Source organism: Sturnira hondurensis, unplaced genomic scaffold (genome assembly GCF_014824575.4).
Source record: "Sturnira hondurensis isolate 20B ecotype Veracruz unplaced genomic scaffold, ASM1482457v3 Scaffold0000880, whole genome shotgun sequence".
Classification (NCBI taxonomy): Eukaryota; Metazoa; Chordata; class Mammalia; order Chiroptera; family Phyllostomidae; genus Sturnira; species Sturnira hondurensis.
The window spans coordinates 19,605,765-19,623,481 of NW_028073511.1; the positions used below are offsets into that span (position 1 = coordinate 19,605,765).

A 17,717-nucleotide genomic window follows, 5' to 3' on the forward strand; every position below is an offset into this window, starting at 1 on the left:
CACCCACTCATCTGTCCTATGCCACCTGTCCTGTCAAGCCCAGCTCATATCCCAAGCTCTTAAGGAAGACTTTCATGTCTACCCTTGGAGAAGTGATTTCTCTTTTCTAGCCATTTTTATACTATTCAACATCTGTGCCCTGGTTGGTATAGCTCATTCGATTGAGTGCTAGCCTGCAAACCAGCCTGTCGCTGGTTCAATTCCCAGTCTAGGGCACATGCCTGGGTTGCAGGCCAGGTCCCCAGTTGGGAGTGTTGCAAGCACACATTGATGTTTCTCTCCTTGTCTTTCTCCCTCCCTCCCCTCTCTAAAAATAAATTTAAAATATTAAAAAATACCAAAACATAGAACTTAAACAAAAGGTGTGTGCCTCGCAATTATCACACATTTCTTTGTCCTGGAATAAAGTGTGGATATGTCTTTCATCCCCTCAAGAATTATACTGTCCTGAGAAGCAGGCACTGTGTCATAGTCCTCTGGGTCATCTCTGCTCCTTTCAAAAGTTAAATAAATTATTTAAGAATTGGCTTTAACTGGATGGAATTTTCCTTCCATGAAGTGGTAAAAACAAACAACAGAGAAAAGGTCCAAGAAAAATTCCTTTTCTCCTCTACCTGGAAGTAGTCAGTGAACTAAATATAAGGTGAAGAGAAAAATGTACTCTGAAATTATGTTTAAGAATCATGCTGTTTGTAAACACATTTTAGAGGTATAATAAAAAATATTTCATTTTCTCCCCTTGAAATATCTTTCTCAGGAAGTATTGAGAATTTTCCTATTTTTCCATTTGACTGTCATTTGCTTTTAAAAAAACTTACATTTATTGGAATGACACTGGTTAATAAAGTTATATAGGTTTCAGGTGTACAATTCTATAATATATCTTCTGCATGTTGTGTTGTGAGTTCACCACCCCAAGCCAAGCCTCCTTCCATCGCCATTTATCCCACTTTACCCTCGCCTACCTCCCTCACACCTTTTTCCCTCTGGTAATCTCCATAGTGTTGTCTGTGTCTACCATCGTGGTTGTTGTTTTTGCTTAATCCCTTCACCTTGGTCATCTAGTAAGGCCCCCTCTCCTCTGACAGCTGTCAGTCTGTTCTCTGTATCTGTGAGTCTGTTTACGTTTTCTTTATTTTGTTCATTAGATTCCATACATAAGTGAAGTCACACGGTGTGTTGTCTTTCTCTGACTGGCTTATTTCACTTAGCATAATACTTTCCAGGTTTGCCCCTACAATTGTAAAAGGTAAGATTTCTTTTTTTGTTTTACAGTCAAGTAGTGTTCTCTTTTGTAAATTTACCAAAGCTTTATATCTGCTCATGGATGGATGGACACTGGGTTCTAGATCTTGGCTATCATAAAAAATGCTGGAGTGGACATAGGGGTGCATCTGTTCTTTTGAGTTAGTGTTTCAGATGTTTTCAGATATAGCCCCAGAAGTGGAGTCCCTGGTTCATAAGGCAGACCCATGTCAATTTTTTTAGGTAACCCCATACTGTGTTCCACAGTGGCTGCCCAGACTGACTTTCCAGCAGTGCATGAGGGTTCCCTTTTCTCCGCAATCTTGCCAACACTTGTTGTTTGTTGATTTATTGATTCTTGTTTGCAAAAGCTTAAATGAAGAACTGATTTATGTAAGAACAGGGATGCGGTAAAGTAAGGGTTTGCACACTTCCATGAAAGCAATGCTCCTCCAGAATAAACAAATGCACTTTGAGGAGCAAAGTCTCAGAGGAAAAGTTGACAGAGCTGGGGAATAGTCGCTGCAACACACAATAGCCTGCAGCTCCACCCTCCCCAATCTGCCCTGGGTCAGTCCTCAATTAGGAATTCGGCAAAGACAAGTGGTAATTGTCTTAGCAGGAATGAGAGGGTAGTATGAGTAGGCAGGAAGTGAGACACAATCTTTGTCTCAGAATGAGTGTCCAGCACGTCATCAAAAGCATTCTTTCCTTGTGGCCTTTCACACTCACTTGGAACACCTACAGAATGGACATACTATTATTTTTGGTACCAGAAGATGCCCCACAGGCTGATTGTGTCCTTAAGGAAAGGGGAAGAGAGAAGCAAAGCAGACACAGGAAGCTTGTGTTGTATTTATTCAGTCTCTCTTTGAGCCTCAAAATGAACCCAGAAATTAATTTGTGTCCGCGATCTCAAAGTTATCTAAAAGTTACGCAAACTGCCTGTCGCTGGATCACCGGCTTCGCAGTGGGCACATGCAGGTGTCGTCTCACACACTAGCTCTAATTTTGGATATCTGTGATACACAGATGAATTGTTTTTACAACCAAATTCAATACTTACCTTGTTTTTCTTTTATTTCAGAACAAACTCAGAATAGTTCAGAACATCCTCTAATCAGTAAGTATCAATCTAGTTAAATAAAATTAAGGAAACTAGATTGTTTAATGGTTGGAGAAGTAATAAAATTTGGGTCTTCTTAATTGAATGGATTTGTTTGTGAGAACCTGAGTTTTATTCCTCCCCACACTCCTCCCCCAGAGAGCTGTGTCTGTCACCCTTGGCAGTGACTTAGCTGCTCACTCAACCTAAACAGCGGCAGCTGCATGAATAAGGCAACATTTGTTACTGCTCTGAATTTCCAAATCACATATACCCAGTTCCAGTAGCTCCCAACAAACTATACCCCAAAACCAAGCATGTGGAGAAGTTAATATATAATTACATTAATACATTTAGAAAGAAAGCTCTCTTGCATAAATATTAACACAAGTACAAAATTAAAGATGTGTGATGCATTCTGATATTTTCTATTCATTGTGTTTTTAAAATTTTTTAAAGATTTTATTTACTTATTTATTTATTTAGAGAGGGGAAAGGAGAAAGAAAGAGAGGGAGAAGAACATCAATGTATGGTTGCCTCTTGTGCACCCCCCACTGGCAACCTGGCCTGCAACCCAGGCATGTGCCCTGACTGGGAATCAGACCGGCGACTTTTTCATTCAGGGGACTCAGCTACTCAGCCACAGCAGCCTGGTTGTGGTTTTTTTTTAATGTAGTTTGTAATCTATTAAGTTATTTCATGACCCACAAATAAGTTGCAGTCTCTCATGGACAAACAGGGCCTTCATGCATGTTAACATTGATCAAAAGTAACAAGTGCCGGCTGTGTGCCCAGCAAACCATGTTCAAAAACATCATAGATATCTGGAGATACCAAAAGTATTTGGTATGTGGAGATACCTAAGAGTTATGAGACAATGACAAGGCATTGTGTTAAAGGAACTTGAACTTAGTTCAGAAAGATGTTGGCTTGAGTCCCAAGTGGCTCTCAGTAGCTGGCTGACCTGGGGTGAGTCTTAAAGCAATAATACTCTTCTCAAGTCACTGGACTTGATAAAAATAATAGCCTCCTTACTTCTCTGAAGTGACAAATGAAAGTAAGTAAGACACTGTAAATGACAGGCCGTGGTGAAGTGTTTTCTGAGAACTATATGGATACTGTTTTACAGGGGATTCACCCTGGCAGAAAAAAAATAGTTGCAATAAAGCAAGAGGTGGGTGAGAGTGCTGAGGCTTGGGGTCCCTGGGGAAGGCTTACTGGAAGGCAAAGGGTGGCGTCTTCTTCACTCGAGTTCTGTCAATGCAGAGGGTGTTGCCAATGTTAATAGAGGGTGTTGCCAATATTTCAGATTTCCTAACTGTCTTTAGCATTGACTAACATTTCAGATACAACCAGTGCTTCAGGACCACCCTCCAAAAACAAGACAGAGGACAGACAATTGATCCTTTATAATTTGATTCCTTTGGGAGGATTGCCTCTGCTCATTACTGGTTTCTGCCTATTCTGCTGCCTGAGAAGGCACCGAGGTGGGTTCCATCTTCCCAGAAATGTGTGCTCTGTGGCCAGGACTCATATGTTTTTAGTTGGTTCCTGTTGGTTTCTGTTTTCTCTCTCTTCTTTTATTGTTGTTCAAGTTCAGTTGTCTCTATTCTATCCCCACCCCTCCCCGCACCCCAGCCATCCCCACTTCCCACCCTTGATCCTACCCCGCTTAGGTTTTGTCCATGTGTCCTTTATAGATGTCCCCTGAAAACCCTCCCCCCTTTACCCCTGTTATCCCTTCCCACCTCCCCTCTGTTTACTGTCCATTTGTTCTTAATTTCAATGTCTCTGGTTATGTTTTGCTTGCTTGGTCATTTTGTTGTTTTCTAATATTTTGTAATAAACCATAGATCATGATTTCCTGGGGGACAGCGTCCACCAAAATGAATTAATTCAGGTGTTCTCTAGTCTCGGTGAGGCATGCTGTCCACAGCACGGTGCTCTAGCCAAGGGCGGTGGTGAAGAGGGAACATTGCTGGAATTTGCTCACTCTACTTGCCTCAGTCTTTGGCTTGTGTGAGAAGCTCTTCTAAATTTTCGGGAGGTTGAAAGGCAGGTTGAAATAATCTCTCAAGGGGTCGGATGTGAGTTGGTCTGTCTTGCTCTCTTTTCACAGCCACACCACAGCATTCCAGTCACAAGTGTGCTTGTCCAGATGAAGACCCACTGTCCTCAGTGGAAATTCACATGTTTGCACTTTCTGTTGCCATTACAAACACATGCTTGAACTGAACCCTCACCCAACAATAACAATAAAAACTGTGGGTTTTGCATAAAAGAGGAGATATGATATTTTAAAAAACAGTTTTTTTCTGCTTTGTAAAGAATTCCCTTAATGGCATGAGGGAACGCTTAAACACCTAAGAGACGGATGTGTGGGGAATTCTGATCTAGCTCTGGTCTGAGCCACTTCCGTTCTCACTCTCCTTCTTTTTTTCCTCTCTGCCATCTCCTCCCATCCGTTTTCCCACAACAACCACAGTGTAGCTACAGAAACTATGCTAGACAAAGAAACCCTTATTTCTGCTGTGAGAAATCTTTGTCTGGTCAAAAGTGCCTGGTGAGGACTTTGTGGTGAGGACTTGTGCGGCCCAGAAGCTCCCCAGAATCCTGAGGGAATCTTCTGTGGCCCCAAGTCTGCATTTGCAACTTCAAGGGTCTTTCTAGGGTCCTTCTTGAGGTTTTACCACCTATTCTGGGGCCGCTGGAACTTCTCTCAGAACTCCAGGGAGAAAGTCAAGGGTACATCCTTTTGTTTGCCACATCCAAAGGGAATTAGGCCGTAGGAGGTCCCGGCCATGCACATGACAGGGCAGCAGTGCATCTGGCCCATCTGGCAGCGTGTCCCTAAACAAAGACTTCCAGCCTTTTAAAAGTGATGTATGAGACCCGCCCAGCGTCCCCCAGAACATGCTGGAGGGCTCTGTGGGGTAAGAAGAAAAGAACCAGTGAAGAAAATGGGGCAGCATGGATGCACAAAATCTGAGTTGTATGTGCCATGCTAGTCACAACAACTACACAAGCCAAAGTAATAATAACACCCTCGCTGGCATTCAGGTGGGTGGGCACTGGTGTGGGGGGAGCATTCCATGTTTTCCCTAGGGCCTGGGTTTCAATTTAGCAATCTGATTCCAACCCGTATTCTTACCACGACGCTAATTTACAGGGACTTGGGGAAGAATTGTGTTGTCCTTTACTCCTTTTGGTTTCTCATTTTTTGTTTTGAATTCCAGGGGAACAAAAGAAGCCTTCTGAGACAGCAGAAAGGGGAATGCATGTGGTATGTTCACTCTATCTGTTAAAGCAAATGCAATCATGTTACTATATACATATAGTTTTACATTTGAGGCTTTGTAATACTTACCATGTGCCAGTCACTGTTCTGAGTGTTACATATGTTGACTTACTTTAAAAACGTGTTTGTTTGACATCCACCATCACTTGCAGCAGAGGTTCTTCAGGATCAACAAGTCTCGAAATGAGCAGGTTTTGGGGAGAGCATGGGTGGCAGTGTTGACTCAAAGCAGAAAATTCTGAGACTGAGCTGTAAACCTTGGCCCTGCTCTTGGCCTGTTATATGACTTCAGGCTATTCATTTATTCCCACAAAGTTAACTTGTAAGGTAATGAAATAATTAACCATTCATAGCCTCATTAAGTGAGTTATGAGTTCTTCATAAATCACCCCAGCAGATAACAAAGTGTGACCACAGACCGAGCTGTGATGCAACAGTGTCTCATAATGTGTGTGGGCTCATCAAGGAAGAGAACTTCCAGGCAAAGGGAAGGGTGTGTTGGAGGCAGAGCCAAATTTGTCTACAGGTTCTTGGAATATAAGCTCAGGTCTTTCTTTTGGGTTCAGCACTGTGTAAATATTGAAACTCAGAAAAGAATGCAAGATGAGGTAATACATTCCTGAAAAAAACTTACGGAGTTCCTTAGTTACAAACAAATACTACAGCCATGAATGAGGTACGGCAGAGGAAGCTGGTGTGTGTCTGTGTGTGTGCATTTCAGTAAACCAAGGCAGACAGAACGATGCAGCGGCCTTCTTGGAAGTTCCGGAAATGTCAGAGGCAGATAGATGTAGCCAATAATTCTACGTACAGTATTAAATGGCACTCAGCATTCCCCACCAGTTGCCTAATTTTAAATCAAACCAAATGCAGTTAACTTTAAAAACTTGTATTAACTTTTTAGTAAGCACCAGGACGTCATTGTGATGGATGCTAAGGTTTTGTTTGGTCAAGTAGGGAAATTTTCTCAAATACTGTCTCCTTTCTTTCGATAGTGAACAACAACAGCAACAAACCACATTCTGTTACAGTCAGTGTTGAGAACTATGAAACCTTTTTTAAAAATCACCTAAATAATTTATCCTAGAGGTAAAGCCCAGGTTGGTCAAAATGTGGTCATATTTCTTCCTGCATAAGCTGGACAAATTGTTTATGATGTGAACTTGAATTCAAGAGGGGGTTTTGTGTGTGTGCAACTATTTGGGGATTTTGCTTTAAGGTGTTCGTGTCTGTCCCAGGAATTCACAGTTTTGCCCCGTTTGCATTGTCAAACATTTCAAAAAACACAGAAATGATGCCACATTAGATCTTTGAGACTGAGCAAAAATTTTGTCTGAAGGAACTTGTATGGGAGCCATGAACTGGAAACCCGAAGTAGAAAAGGGAAGTGGTAAAAAAAGATGGTAGCTACATGTAAATGCCAAACTTCTCATTTTATCCCAGAAGGGTCCTTTGAGGGTTAAAACGTGCTTGTATACTAAAAACCACTGAAGTGTACCCTGTACATGAATGACATCTCAACACGTTTTTAAAAGTGTGTTGTAAACTGGAAGGTGCCAGCCAAGTGTGGAGGAGAAGAGCTGCCTCGGCCTTTGCCACCTCCACCTGCCACAGGCCGTGCACCTGCCTTGTGTCGCCCACCCACTTTGATGAGGCGCCCCCAGGACAAGTGCAGCCGCAGAGCACCATGTTAGTTTCACCCCATTCATTGTAACAGTTTTCCGTGGAAGTGAGCCATCTTTGGGGAAGAAGCCAGGTTAAGTGGGTTGACAGATACAGATTGAAAAACACAACAGAGACTTTGTCGACATATCAAGGATTTATGACTGTTTACTAGGTCACATGACAGTCTGCTTCATCGCTCCTCCAGAGGCTTTATCCAGGCTCGTCTGAGTGGCGGCTGGAACACTTTCTATCTGAGCCAAGAGGGGGACGTTTAAAGCAATCTCCAACTCCCTCAGTCATCCAGTCTTAGCCTTATTTCCAGGGAAGATGCCTCCTCAGGAGGGAGTGTACTCGGCAGTTAATACCTAGCTTCTCGGGATAGGCCCAGGTACGCCTGTGTGGTAGAACCTGCTCAGGAGACGTGGACGCCCCGCTGCACGCACTACCGTGAGAACAGCCAAGGGCCAGATGAGGCGGGTGGGCTATCCAAGGCTGTGCACCTGGTATCTAAAAGCAGTTAGGCCAAACTTCAAGAGCATAATTTGGCAAAATTGCAATTTAAAAACTTGAAATATCACCTTTATTTTTACCAGGTGAGTCCCCTTAAATAAGTGGGAATGACAAACATAACTGAAAAGAGTGAGAAACTTCAGGACCATTTTACTTTCAGTTTCCATAATTTCATCTCTTTTATAGAAGCTTGACAATATTTGACTCAATTTGGAAGTGTAACAATTTTCTTGTGATGGAAATAACTGTTGAAATATTTTAAAACTTTCTCTAAGCTTTGCTCCCCCTCAAACACAATGGCAATTTTCTAATTCCAGGTCTCAAATCATAATACTATATCTTTGGTAACTCATATAATTTATTCTTTCTGCTCCCCGAGAGGGTATCTGTTCTGCTTTTATCTTTAACGCTTTCACTCTAAAATGTGTTAACACTATTTACTATGTTGCAGGGTACCTGGGGTTGCAGGATGTGATTTGGGAAGCATCATACAAATATAAGTGGAATATTTGCGCTTGTGGAATATTTGCGCTTTCCTCATAAATTTGGGCTGTGCTTTTCACCCTGAAGAGGGATTTAAAAGTGTTCTATGACCTCAAAGTGACTAATAATAAAGCACAAAATAACTATTTTGGAGGGACATAGTGGTCCTTAAGCCTTTCATCCTTTAATAAGTGAAAATTTGCTAAGAAAAAGAGAAGATATCAACAGCATATATGAGGAAAAGTCGATTAATTCTCCATGTATAAGGACTCCATTTAGCCTGTATTCATAGTATGCTAATAAGTATGCACCATCACATCTTTAAATGATAATTAAAACAATTTTCTTTTTCTTACAGGCTGATGTTCCTCAGCCCTCTGAGAGCGAGCAAACTGAAGTGGGCACCAGGCAGAATTCCCAAAACCTGCCATTAGAGACTGAAGTTTATGATAATGGTCCCTGGTCTGGGGTCCAGGAGGAGCCCGGGGTTCATGCTAACCCATGTCTGGAGGAAAACAAACAGAGCATTGTGTATGCTTCGCTGAACCACTCCATCATTAAAATGAACCCAAGACAGGCCAGAAATGTGGAAGAAGCACCTACAGAATATGCAGCCATATGTGTGCGGAGTTAAACCTAGTCCTGACCTCACACCAGCAATCCCTGGACGATCTGGGCATGGGTACCATTCCCTGAGACCCACAGAATGTCAGATCATGTTCCTGGACCCGCGAAGCTTCACTTCAAGGACATTCGTGTTGGTGCTTGGGTCTTAAGGGCCCTTAGAACAAATAACTAAAATTTCTCCCAGAAAAATTTTTTGCAACATTTTATGGTATTGCCGCGAACAACAAAATCTCCTCTCCCAAACTGAGTGGTATCATGAATAGCAGGGTGGTAGAGCATTTAAACTTAGCTACATTTCACCCAACGTATGAAGTCAATACTTTCTTTGGAACTATCAGAAAGGCATGTAGGGAAGAGAGATGTGTGCCATCTGGATGACTTCAGTATATTCTTGAAAAAGAATGAACCAATCTAACCAAGTAACCATAAATATGGTAATAATATGTTTATTTCCAGTTAATCTTTGATAATAAAAAATTCTCTCTAACGATGTAATGTTGGGGTTTCTTAACTGTAAAGAGGAATAACTTTAGACTTGCAAACATAAGAAAAGAGTGGAAAGAATAAATCGTGCAATAGACATGTGGAATATACCAACAAAATTGAGGTAGATGTTCTCCATACCTGAGAAGCAAATGTTTCTATCTACCAGTTAGACCACAAAGCAAATATCTGCAGTATTGGAGCAATTAGTGTATGATGCGTTTATAAACAACGTGGGGACTCAGTGTTTGGGTTACAGAGACTAATGTATATGGATGACATAATGCTGCTGAACTACTATACTTGTAGGTGTCTGAATAAACGTAAACGTCAGTGAGAATAGTTATCATCAGGCAGGTGCATATTGGTGGCTTAAACTGCTTCTTGGATGACCTGATGTCAAATGAAAAGCACAATGGATGGAATGGAGGAGAGTACAGAATATTTAGTTGGCCAGTACGGTTCAACATATTTTCACTCACAACATCTATATCTTGCTGTTTTCTTTACTAAGGAATCGGGGCACATCATACATAGTGAAGTAGTACAATTTGATAACCATTTGTTTTAAATATTGAGGTTGTACCCACTTAAAAGTAAAGCAAGAATATGATTTCAGTTTTTCAGAGTACTTGAGTCTAATTATTTCAAAAATAGCCCGCAACTTTATTCAACAGTTTGAGGCTATTAGGATTGTCAGGTGCTGCTACTGAGTAATGCAATGGTTCTTATGCAACATGGATAGCAGAGGCTAGAATCCATTTTAACAAATACATGAGCTGCTGTACATATGAATGTGAAGGGGCATGTGTGTGAATGCATGTGTGTGTGAACGCACGTGTGTGTGTGTGTGTGTGTCAGCATCCAGGACGAAGGGTGGGGACTTACAGAAATGGTAAAAAGAGAAACTGACAAAATCAACATACCATTTCAGTTTGCTAAAGAAGCTCAAAACACCAGAGCAAGTGAGTCATTAAAGAAAATTTATTAAAATAATGTATGAAATTATGGGAATTGGAGTAAGACATCCCATATAAGTTTTTGTCCCAAAAAGACAAAACAGATTTTGTGACTGAACATTGTAACACTGACAATGTAACACTGACAATAAGATTTTGACCCCTGGATCGGGGTGGCGAGTGTTGTTTCAGAGTCGTTATTATCTACCCAGCATGACATCCTTACTCCTAGGATTTCAGGCAACCAGTTTTAGGTAGGTTTTTTCAGCCAAGCTGCATTTATGGAAAACTTAATGTACAAGAGATAAATGAACTGCCCATGGTATTCTTAAAAATAGAAACAGGAAGTATGGGAGGATACATGTAGCTGTCCTTGCCAGATAAATATGCAAAGTTGAACAGTTCCTTTAAAGTAAATTTATTATATATATATATCATAAATACTCTTGACAATATTCTGTTTACTCTTGACAATATTCTGAGCATGTATTACTGTAATGTTGATAATGATTTCATCTGTTAAGGATTTATACTTATATTTGTATGATGCTTCCAAAATCACAAACCATTTATGTTTTTATTTCCTCTTAAAATGATCAGTTATATATGTATTTTACAAGTAAATCTATTTCTGTATTATTTACATGGCTTAGTTCATTAATAAAATATGAGACAAAGATTATGTAATTTAATGATTTTCCATGAATTTTTAGCTTGTTGATTCCAATAAGAAGGTAAAGGCATTAAAACTCATTTTGAATCAATTTGATGTTGACTTTTATGCCAAAAAAAGTGCATGGGCATGAAATAGAAGAGTGATTCTCAAAACTTATGGCCCATAAAAATAACTTGAGAAACTGGGTAAGTTGCAGATGACCAGCTCCCAGCACTCTGAAACTGTGAGTCAGGAGATTCAGCATGTGGCTCCATGACCCTCGCCATCAAAAGGCACCCCAGACAATTTGAATACAGGTTTCTCAGTGCAGAGGCTCGTTCAGTATGGACAGGAGACAAGAGCGAGATGCCGCCAATGCAGAACCCTACCGACAGCAGTGGCTCCAACAAAGGACTTTTTGGAGGGAAGAGTATGGAGAGCCTCAGAAGGGGGCCCCCTGTTGCTCACTACTGCTCACTGTCTCCCACTAGCACTTATTAGTCGTGGGGGAGGGTCCTGACCTCCAGAGGGGGAGGTTTCTTCCAGAGTTGGACTGACCATCCAGACAACTGCTTGTCCTTACACCCAAACACCTTTTTAAAAAGGATAGATAGATAGATATAGATATAGATATAGAGATAGAGATAGATATTGTGTGTGTGTGAAATAATCTGTTTTGTCCAACAATAAATACTTTCCAGGTCCCAGAATTGATCCTCTGGCCTGATAATATCTATCCATCTGTATATGTACACTTTTTTAAAAAGCAGTTTTAGGTTCAGGTTTGCTGAACAGAAAATACATAGAATTTCCATATACCCCCTGACCCCACACATACACAGCTTCCCCCATCATCAACATTCTGGGCCACTGCGGTACATTTGTCCCAATCAGTAAACCATGTTGGTACATCATTACGATCCCATGTCCACGGTTTACAGTAAGATGTACTCTTGCTGTATTCTATGGGTTTTGACGAGTGTATAGTGACATGCACCTTTTATTATAATAATGTACAGAAAGTTTCACTGCCAAGAAAATCTTCTGTGCCCCACCTGTTCATCCTTTCCTCCCCCCAAACACTTGGCAACCACTGATCCTTTTACTGTCTCCATAGTTTTGCCATTTCCAGAATGTCACGTAACTGGCAAAGCACACTGTATACAGTCTTCTGATATTATTTTTAGCACTGAAAACTATTCCATTGTCTGGATGTGCTACAGTTTATGTTTCCAGTCACCGATTGAATCACATCTTGGCTGTTCCAAATGTGGGCAATTGTGAATAAAGCTGCTACAATCACCTGTGAGCAGGTTTTTCTATAGACATAAGTTTCAACGCATTTGAGCAAATGCCAAGAAAGCTGATTGTTTGATTGTCTGATAAGAGCATGTTTAATTTTCTAAGAAACTGCTAAACTGCCTTCCAAACTGGCTGCATCATCTTACTTTCCCATCAAAGGGAAATACACGAAGGCTTCCCGTTGCTCCACATCCTCACCAGCATTTGATGGCAGTGTTTTGGGTTTTGTCCATTCTAACAGGTACAGTGGTTTCTCATTGTCTTAATTTGAAATTTCCTGGGGATATGTGATGTTGACATCTCTTCATGCTTATTAGATATCTGTATATATACTTGGCAAGGTATCTGTTAAGGTCTTTGGCCTAATTTTTAATATGGTTGTTTGCTTTTGAATAGTTGAGTTTCAAGAGTTCTTTGTATAGTTTGGATACCAAACTTTTATCAAATACATTTTTTGCATATATTTTCCCTCAGTCTGTGGCTTGTCTTCTCATCATGTTAATGCTCATATTAGTTATGGTAGTTATTTCTTATTGCGTTTGCTGACACACTAGACTGTAATTAGACTGTGGGCTTCTTGTGGGTAATGGTTATGTCACAGTCCTCTTTAGTTTCTTAGCCCAGTGCTTTGCACCTAGTAAAATTAAATAATGTTTAGAGAATGAATGAGTTTGTGAAGTGAGTCATCTACTCCTGTGCTACTCGAAAGATGGCCCTCAAATCAGCAGCACTGGCATCCCGTGGCAGTGTTTAGAAAGGTAGAATCTCAGGCATTATCTACTAAATAAAAACCTGCGTTTTCACAAGATCTCCTCCGTGATTGGTAAGCTGTGATCTACTTACTCTGTATGAACCTACCCCTCCCCAGAGGGAGTTAGGAGTGGCAGGAAGCCAAGTCACTCATTTGGAAAGTTCTATTTTAAGCAGCAACAGGAAGGGTTTCACAACCCAGCGCAGAAAGTAAAAATAGTAAGAAAGAAAACATAAGTAGTTCACAAAATGTTTGTACTGAACCTGAGGAAACAGGACTGAAAATCCCAGGCTAGAAATCAAGATACAGGCTCAGAAGCAAGTTCTGGGCATTGACCTTTAAACGGGGCTTGAAGTGAGTCAGGGGAAACCTTTCACGGGAATCGCTTCGTCTGCACACTATCTAAGACCACACACTAGGCACCTACCGTTTTGCTGGGGCACGATGTGACAGGGTTGATTCAGATTCCGCTCCTGCATATCACTGCTTACAGAATAGTTGAAGAGGTAGAAACTAAGCAAAAACTACAATCTCATAATTTGTTTTATCACGGAGATGGGTGCCAAGTGTGATGGAAACACCATAACTGTATGTCTTTGCCTGTAGGGGCCATGTTATGTATAATTAATTCGAATTTGTGGTCCTGAGACACCTTAAAATGGTACTACTAGTAGATATAACATATATACACACATACATATACACAGACATGTAAATACAAATTTATATATACCTATCATCTTAGTTAAAAATAAAATCTAAAGTTAATTTATTTAACTTTATTATTCATTAATTTAATTAAAATGGCTACGTCTTGGTGAGCGAAAAGAACAATGTGGAAAAGTCAAGATGGAAGTGAAACTTTAGAGAATGTATCTTGGTATATAGAGTTTTAACTGGAATCATGGAAATTATTTGCATAATTAATAATAATTTATAAAAGAAGGAATCCTCTCAAATTGAAAACAAGCTAAAACAAGTTTAACTGTCCATCAGGGTAATAACCACACATATAGAATAATTATATTAAGTGACTCTAATCTGTGTTTTAATGATACATCCACATAGTGACACAACAACAAAAAGAACTATAAAGATATTTTAATCTCTACTTGGTATTTTTCATAGTTATACTGCTATTATTTATTTTAAAATAAAATGTGGATGGTATAAGATAATGCAAATGTGTAATTATTAGTACATTTAGAAATAAAGCTTTCTTGCATAACAAAACTTAAGTCAGCTATAAAATTTAAAATGTTAAGAATGCTGCAACCCAAGTTTCAAATTGGAAGTATAAACGTAAACTCATGATTTTTCCTACTGAAAACTATTTTTAATTCTGACTACCAAAGCAAAACAAATTAAAAGAAGCAAAATTATAGATATCCATAGATTATATAATTGTTAGCCTGATAAACCCCAGTAATCAACTGAAGATTTATTAGAAAAAAATAAATTATTAACATTATTTTTTGAATAAAGTATACAAAAATAACTTTATTTGTACACTGCAGGAACCATAAATATTGAGTAGTAGCTTCTCAAATACCAAGGGTCAAATAGGTTACGCAAGTGAGTAGAGCAGACCAGACAGACAACCGCAGCAAGCTGAATTAACAAAGGCTCTGTCTAAGTCGGATGGCTCTAGATTATTCTAGATTACGCAATAATCTAAATGACTACGCAAAAATAGGCATTTTATATTGTCTATTTTTCCAAGTTGTCAAGAGAAGAAATAAATGCCACTCCCATGTAGAATCGCCTAATTTTTAAATCTTAAAAAGTGTTTTCTGAAATTGCGAAAGCCCTGCAGTCCCATCCATGCTGTCTCCAAGGGCAGGAGCTCCTTTCTTCCTGCTGCACGACATTCCCTGGTGCCTGTGTTTTGATCCCCTCATTTACTGATGGGCACTTAGGTTGCTTGCAAAGCCAACTAGACCATACCAGCAAACCAGATTTGCTCTATGGTTTGCCAATTTCTATCTGTTATAAACCAATAAAAACATAAAATTTAATACAGATCCACTTCTTAGTAGTAAATATATACAAGGGGGGACGCCCCAAAATAATCCTGAAATTGTCTTCTGGAGGGTGGGTCCCTTACAAGTGTTCTAGGAGCCCATCCGTATCAGTGAACTAGCTGGTTGTTGTGAGAGGCTACATTCAGCTTCAGTTACTTTTTTTTGAAGACTCCCTTTTTATTGTTATTTTACTATAGTTGCCCTCACTTTTCCTCCTTTGCCCTCCTTCACTCATCTCATGCCCCCCACTCCCACAGTCAATTCCCACACTGATGTCCACGTCCATGGATCATTCCTACATGCTCTTTAACTAGTCTCTTCCCCTTATTTCCATTATTCCACTCTCCCCATACTCTTTGGTCCCTGTCAGTCTGTTGCACGTTTCCATACCTGTGGTTCTATTTTGTTCTTTAGATTCCACTTACAGGTGAGGTCATATGGCATTTGTCTTTTAACATGTTTGCCCATTTCATGATGGGTGAATAATGACCACACCTGTCCACTGTCCACACCCCATGGAGTGGTCAGCAGTTTTTAACCAAAATGGCATGACCCCTGTTCTCCACCCTCTCTGACTCCATCTTGCTCCAAGAGACTTTCGTTTGTTTGTTTGTTTCCCTAGATGAAAAATATCCTCAAAGGGAAATGTTTTGCCAGTTGTGGAAGAGGCGAAACAAAAAATGGCACAAACACTAAAAGACAAAAACAGTCTTGAGCAGTGGAAAATACATCTCAATAGGTGTATTACATCAAATGGATAGTACTATGAAGGTGACTGAAGTTTATAGATGTAAGAATAAAAACATAATTTTAATAAGCAAATTCCAATTTGGGGGTCCCCCCATAAGTAAAATATCCAGGTACATATGTATTAGGAAATGTATAGAAAAAACAGACAAATAAAAAAACACATTAAAAACACTGTTGAGGGACTTCTGCCTCAAGCCATGATGAAAAAACTTACATCATATTAGATCAGGTCAGGTCAAAGACAAATACTGGAAAGCTATGAGCTGAATTAGCAATTTTCAACCAGTGTGTTGCAAGAATTTTTAAAACATGCAATACCTGATTCTTTAGTCAGGGGCACTGACCTCTTTTTCCTTAAATTATCAAATTTTTAAAAATGACTTAATCAACACAACAATAGCCATCTGGTGTAAATAAAACAAAATTAGACTTATGTTTATTGTCAAATCAACAAAATATATATTTTTGGTATGCTGAAGAATTTTAGTAATTAGTTTATGTGTGGTATGTGATGAAAAAGATCGAAAATCACTGAGCTGAATGTACAGAAAGTTTACAGACAGAAAAGTTGAACATGAAGATGAGCTTTGGGGACCTCGGGGACAATACCAGGCGGTCAGACATGTGTAATTGCAGTCTCAGAAGAAGACAGTGAGACTAGGGTAGAAAAGACATATTTGAAAAAATGATCATTAATCTGTTTCTAAATTTGATGATACATAACAACCCATATGTTTAATAACCTTTCAAACCCAAAGCAGAATAAACAAAAAGAAAACTACACTTATGCATATCGTGGTCAAATTGCTGAAAACCAAATTTAAGAAGAAAAGCTTGGAAGCAGCCAGAGTAAAAAGTCCATGTTGCAGGCAAGGGGTCAACAAAAACAGCTTGATACTACTTACTGAAAGGACCAGAATGTAATTTTTTAAATACTGGAAAAAAAGAAGTTGACTCAGAATTCTGTGTCCAGAGAACATACTCTTCCAAAATAAAGATTCAGATAAACAAAATTGGAAAGAATTTGTCACTAAAGAAAAGGCACCAGCAAAACGTTGAAGAACCGTCTTCGGGCTAAAAGAAAACAATACTAGATGGAAACCTGGTTACACAAAACAATGAAAGTGTCAGAAATAGGAAATATGTGCAGAAATATAAAACATATTTGAAATCCAATTTTTATCTAAAAGATAACTGACTGATTAAAAAACAATGAAATATACATGCTATGGAATAAGTAGAAGTAAAATATATGGCAGTAATAGCCCAAAGAATGAAAGGGTGCTAAATGAAAGTATAATAATGCAACAGGGTAGATTGTAGTTAATTAAGGATACAAACTGAAATCCCTACAGCGATCACTAATTTAAAATATATTTATAGCTAAAGAGTAAAAAATGAGATAAAAATAGAATATTAAATACTCAATAGAAACCAATAGAGAAGGCAAATAGACAGAAAACATATGGAGAAAATAAACTAAATCTTAAGTAAACTAAACTCCAGCCATATAAATAATTCCACTAAATGTAAACAAAGTATAGATTCTAATTAATAGTCAGAAATTGTCAGATTGAAAAAAGGCAAGACTGTACTACATGCAGTTTATAAACATGCACTTTAAATAAATATAGAGAGGTTAAAGGTAAAAAGGCAGAAAATATATCACACAAATATCAATCACCAAAAAGCTGAAAAGGCTATATTGATATTGAATGCAGAACTCAAGACAAGTGTGTCTATTATAAGAGCTAAAAGACATTTCACAGTAATGCAAGAATCAATCTTCCCAAAAATGGCAATTCTAAATACATATCAATTTAATAACAGAGCTTCAAAATAAATAAAATAGAAACTGA

At 39.1% G+C, this 17,717-nt stretch overlaps 1 protein-coding gene across 3 annotated transcripts in view; it reads left to right on the forward strand.

The window, feature by feature from the left end:
- Positions 1-10,795, forward strand: part of BTLA (B and T lymphocyte associated) — a 34,484-nt gene extending 23,689 nt beyond the window's left edge. Inside the window, exons 3-6 of one of the 3 annotated variants that reach the window (XM_037055189.1) lie at positions 2,333-2,368; positions 3,680-3,838; positions 5,588-5,634; positions 8,666-10,795. In XM_037055189.1, coding sequence (XP_036911084.1) covers positions 2,333-2,368; positions 3,680-3,838; positions 5,588-5,634; positions 8,666-8,941 — 518 coding nt within the window. In that variant the 3' untranslated portion in view covers positions 8,942-10,795. The remainder of the gene's footprint in view (positions 1-2,332; positions 2,369-3,679; positions 3,839-5,587; positions 5,635-8,665) is intronic. The other 2 variants (XM_037055198.1, XM_037055210.1) reach the window with 2 other exon arrangements.
- Positions 10,796-17,717: the final 6,922 nt, after the last annotated feature.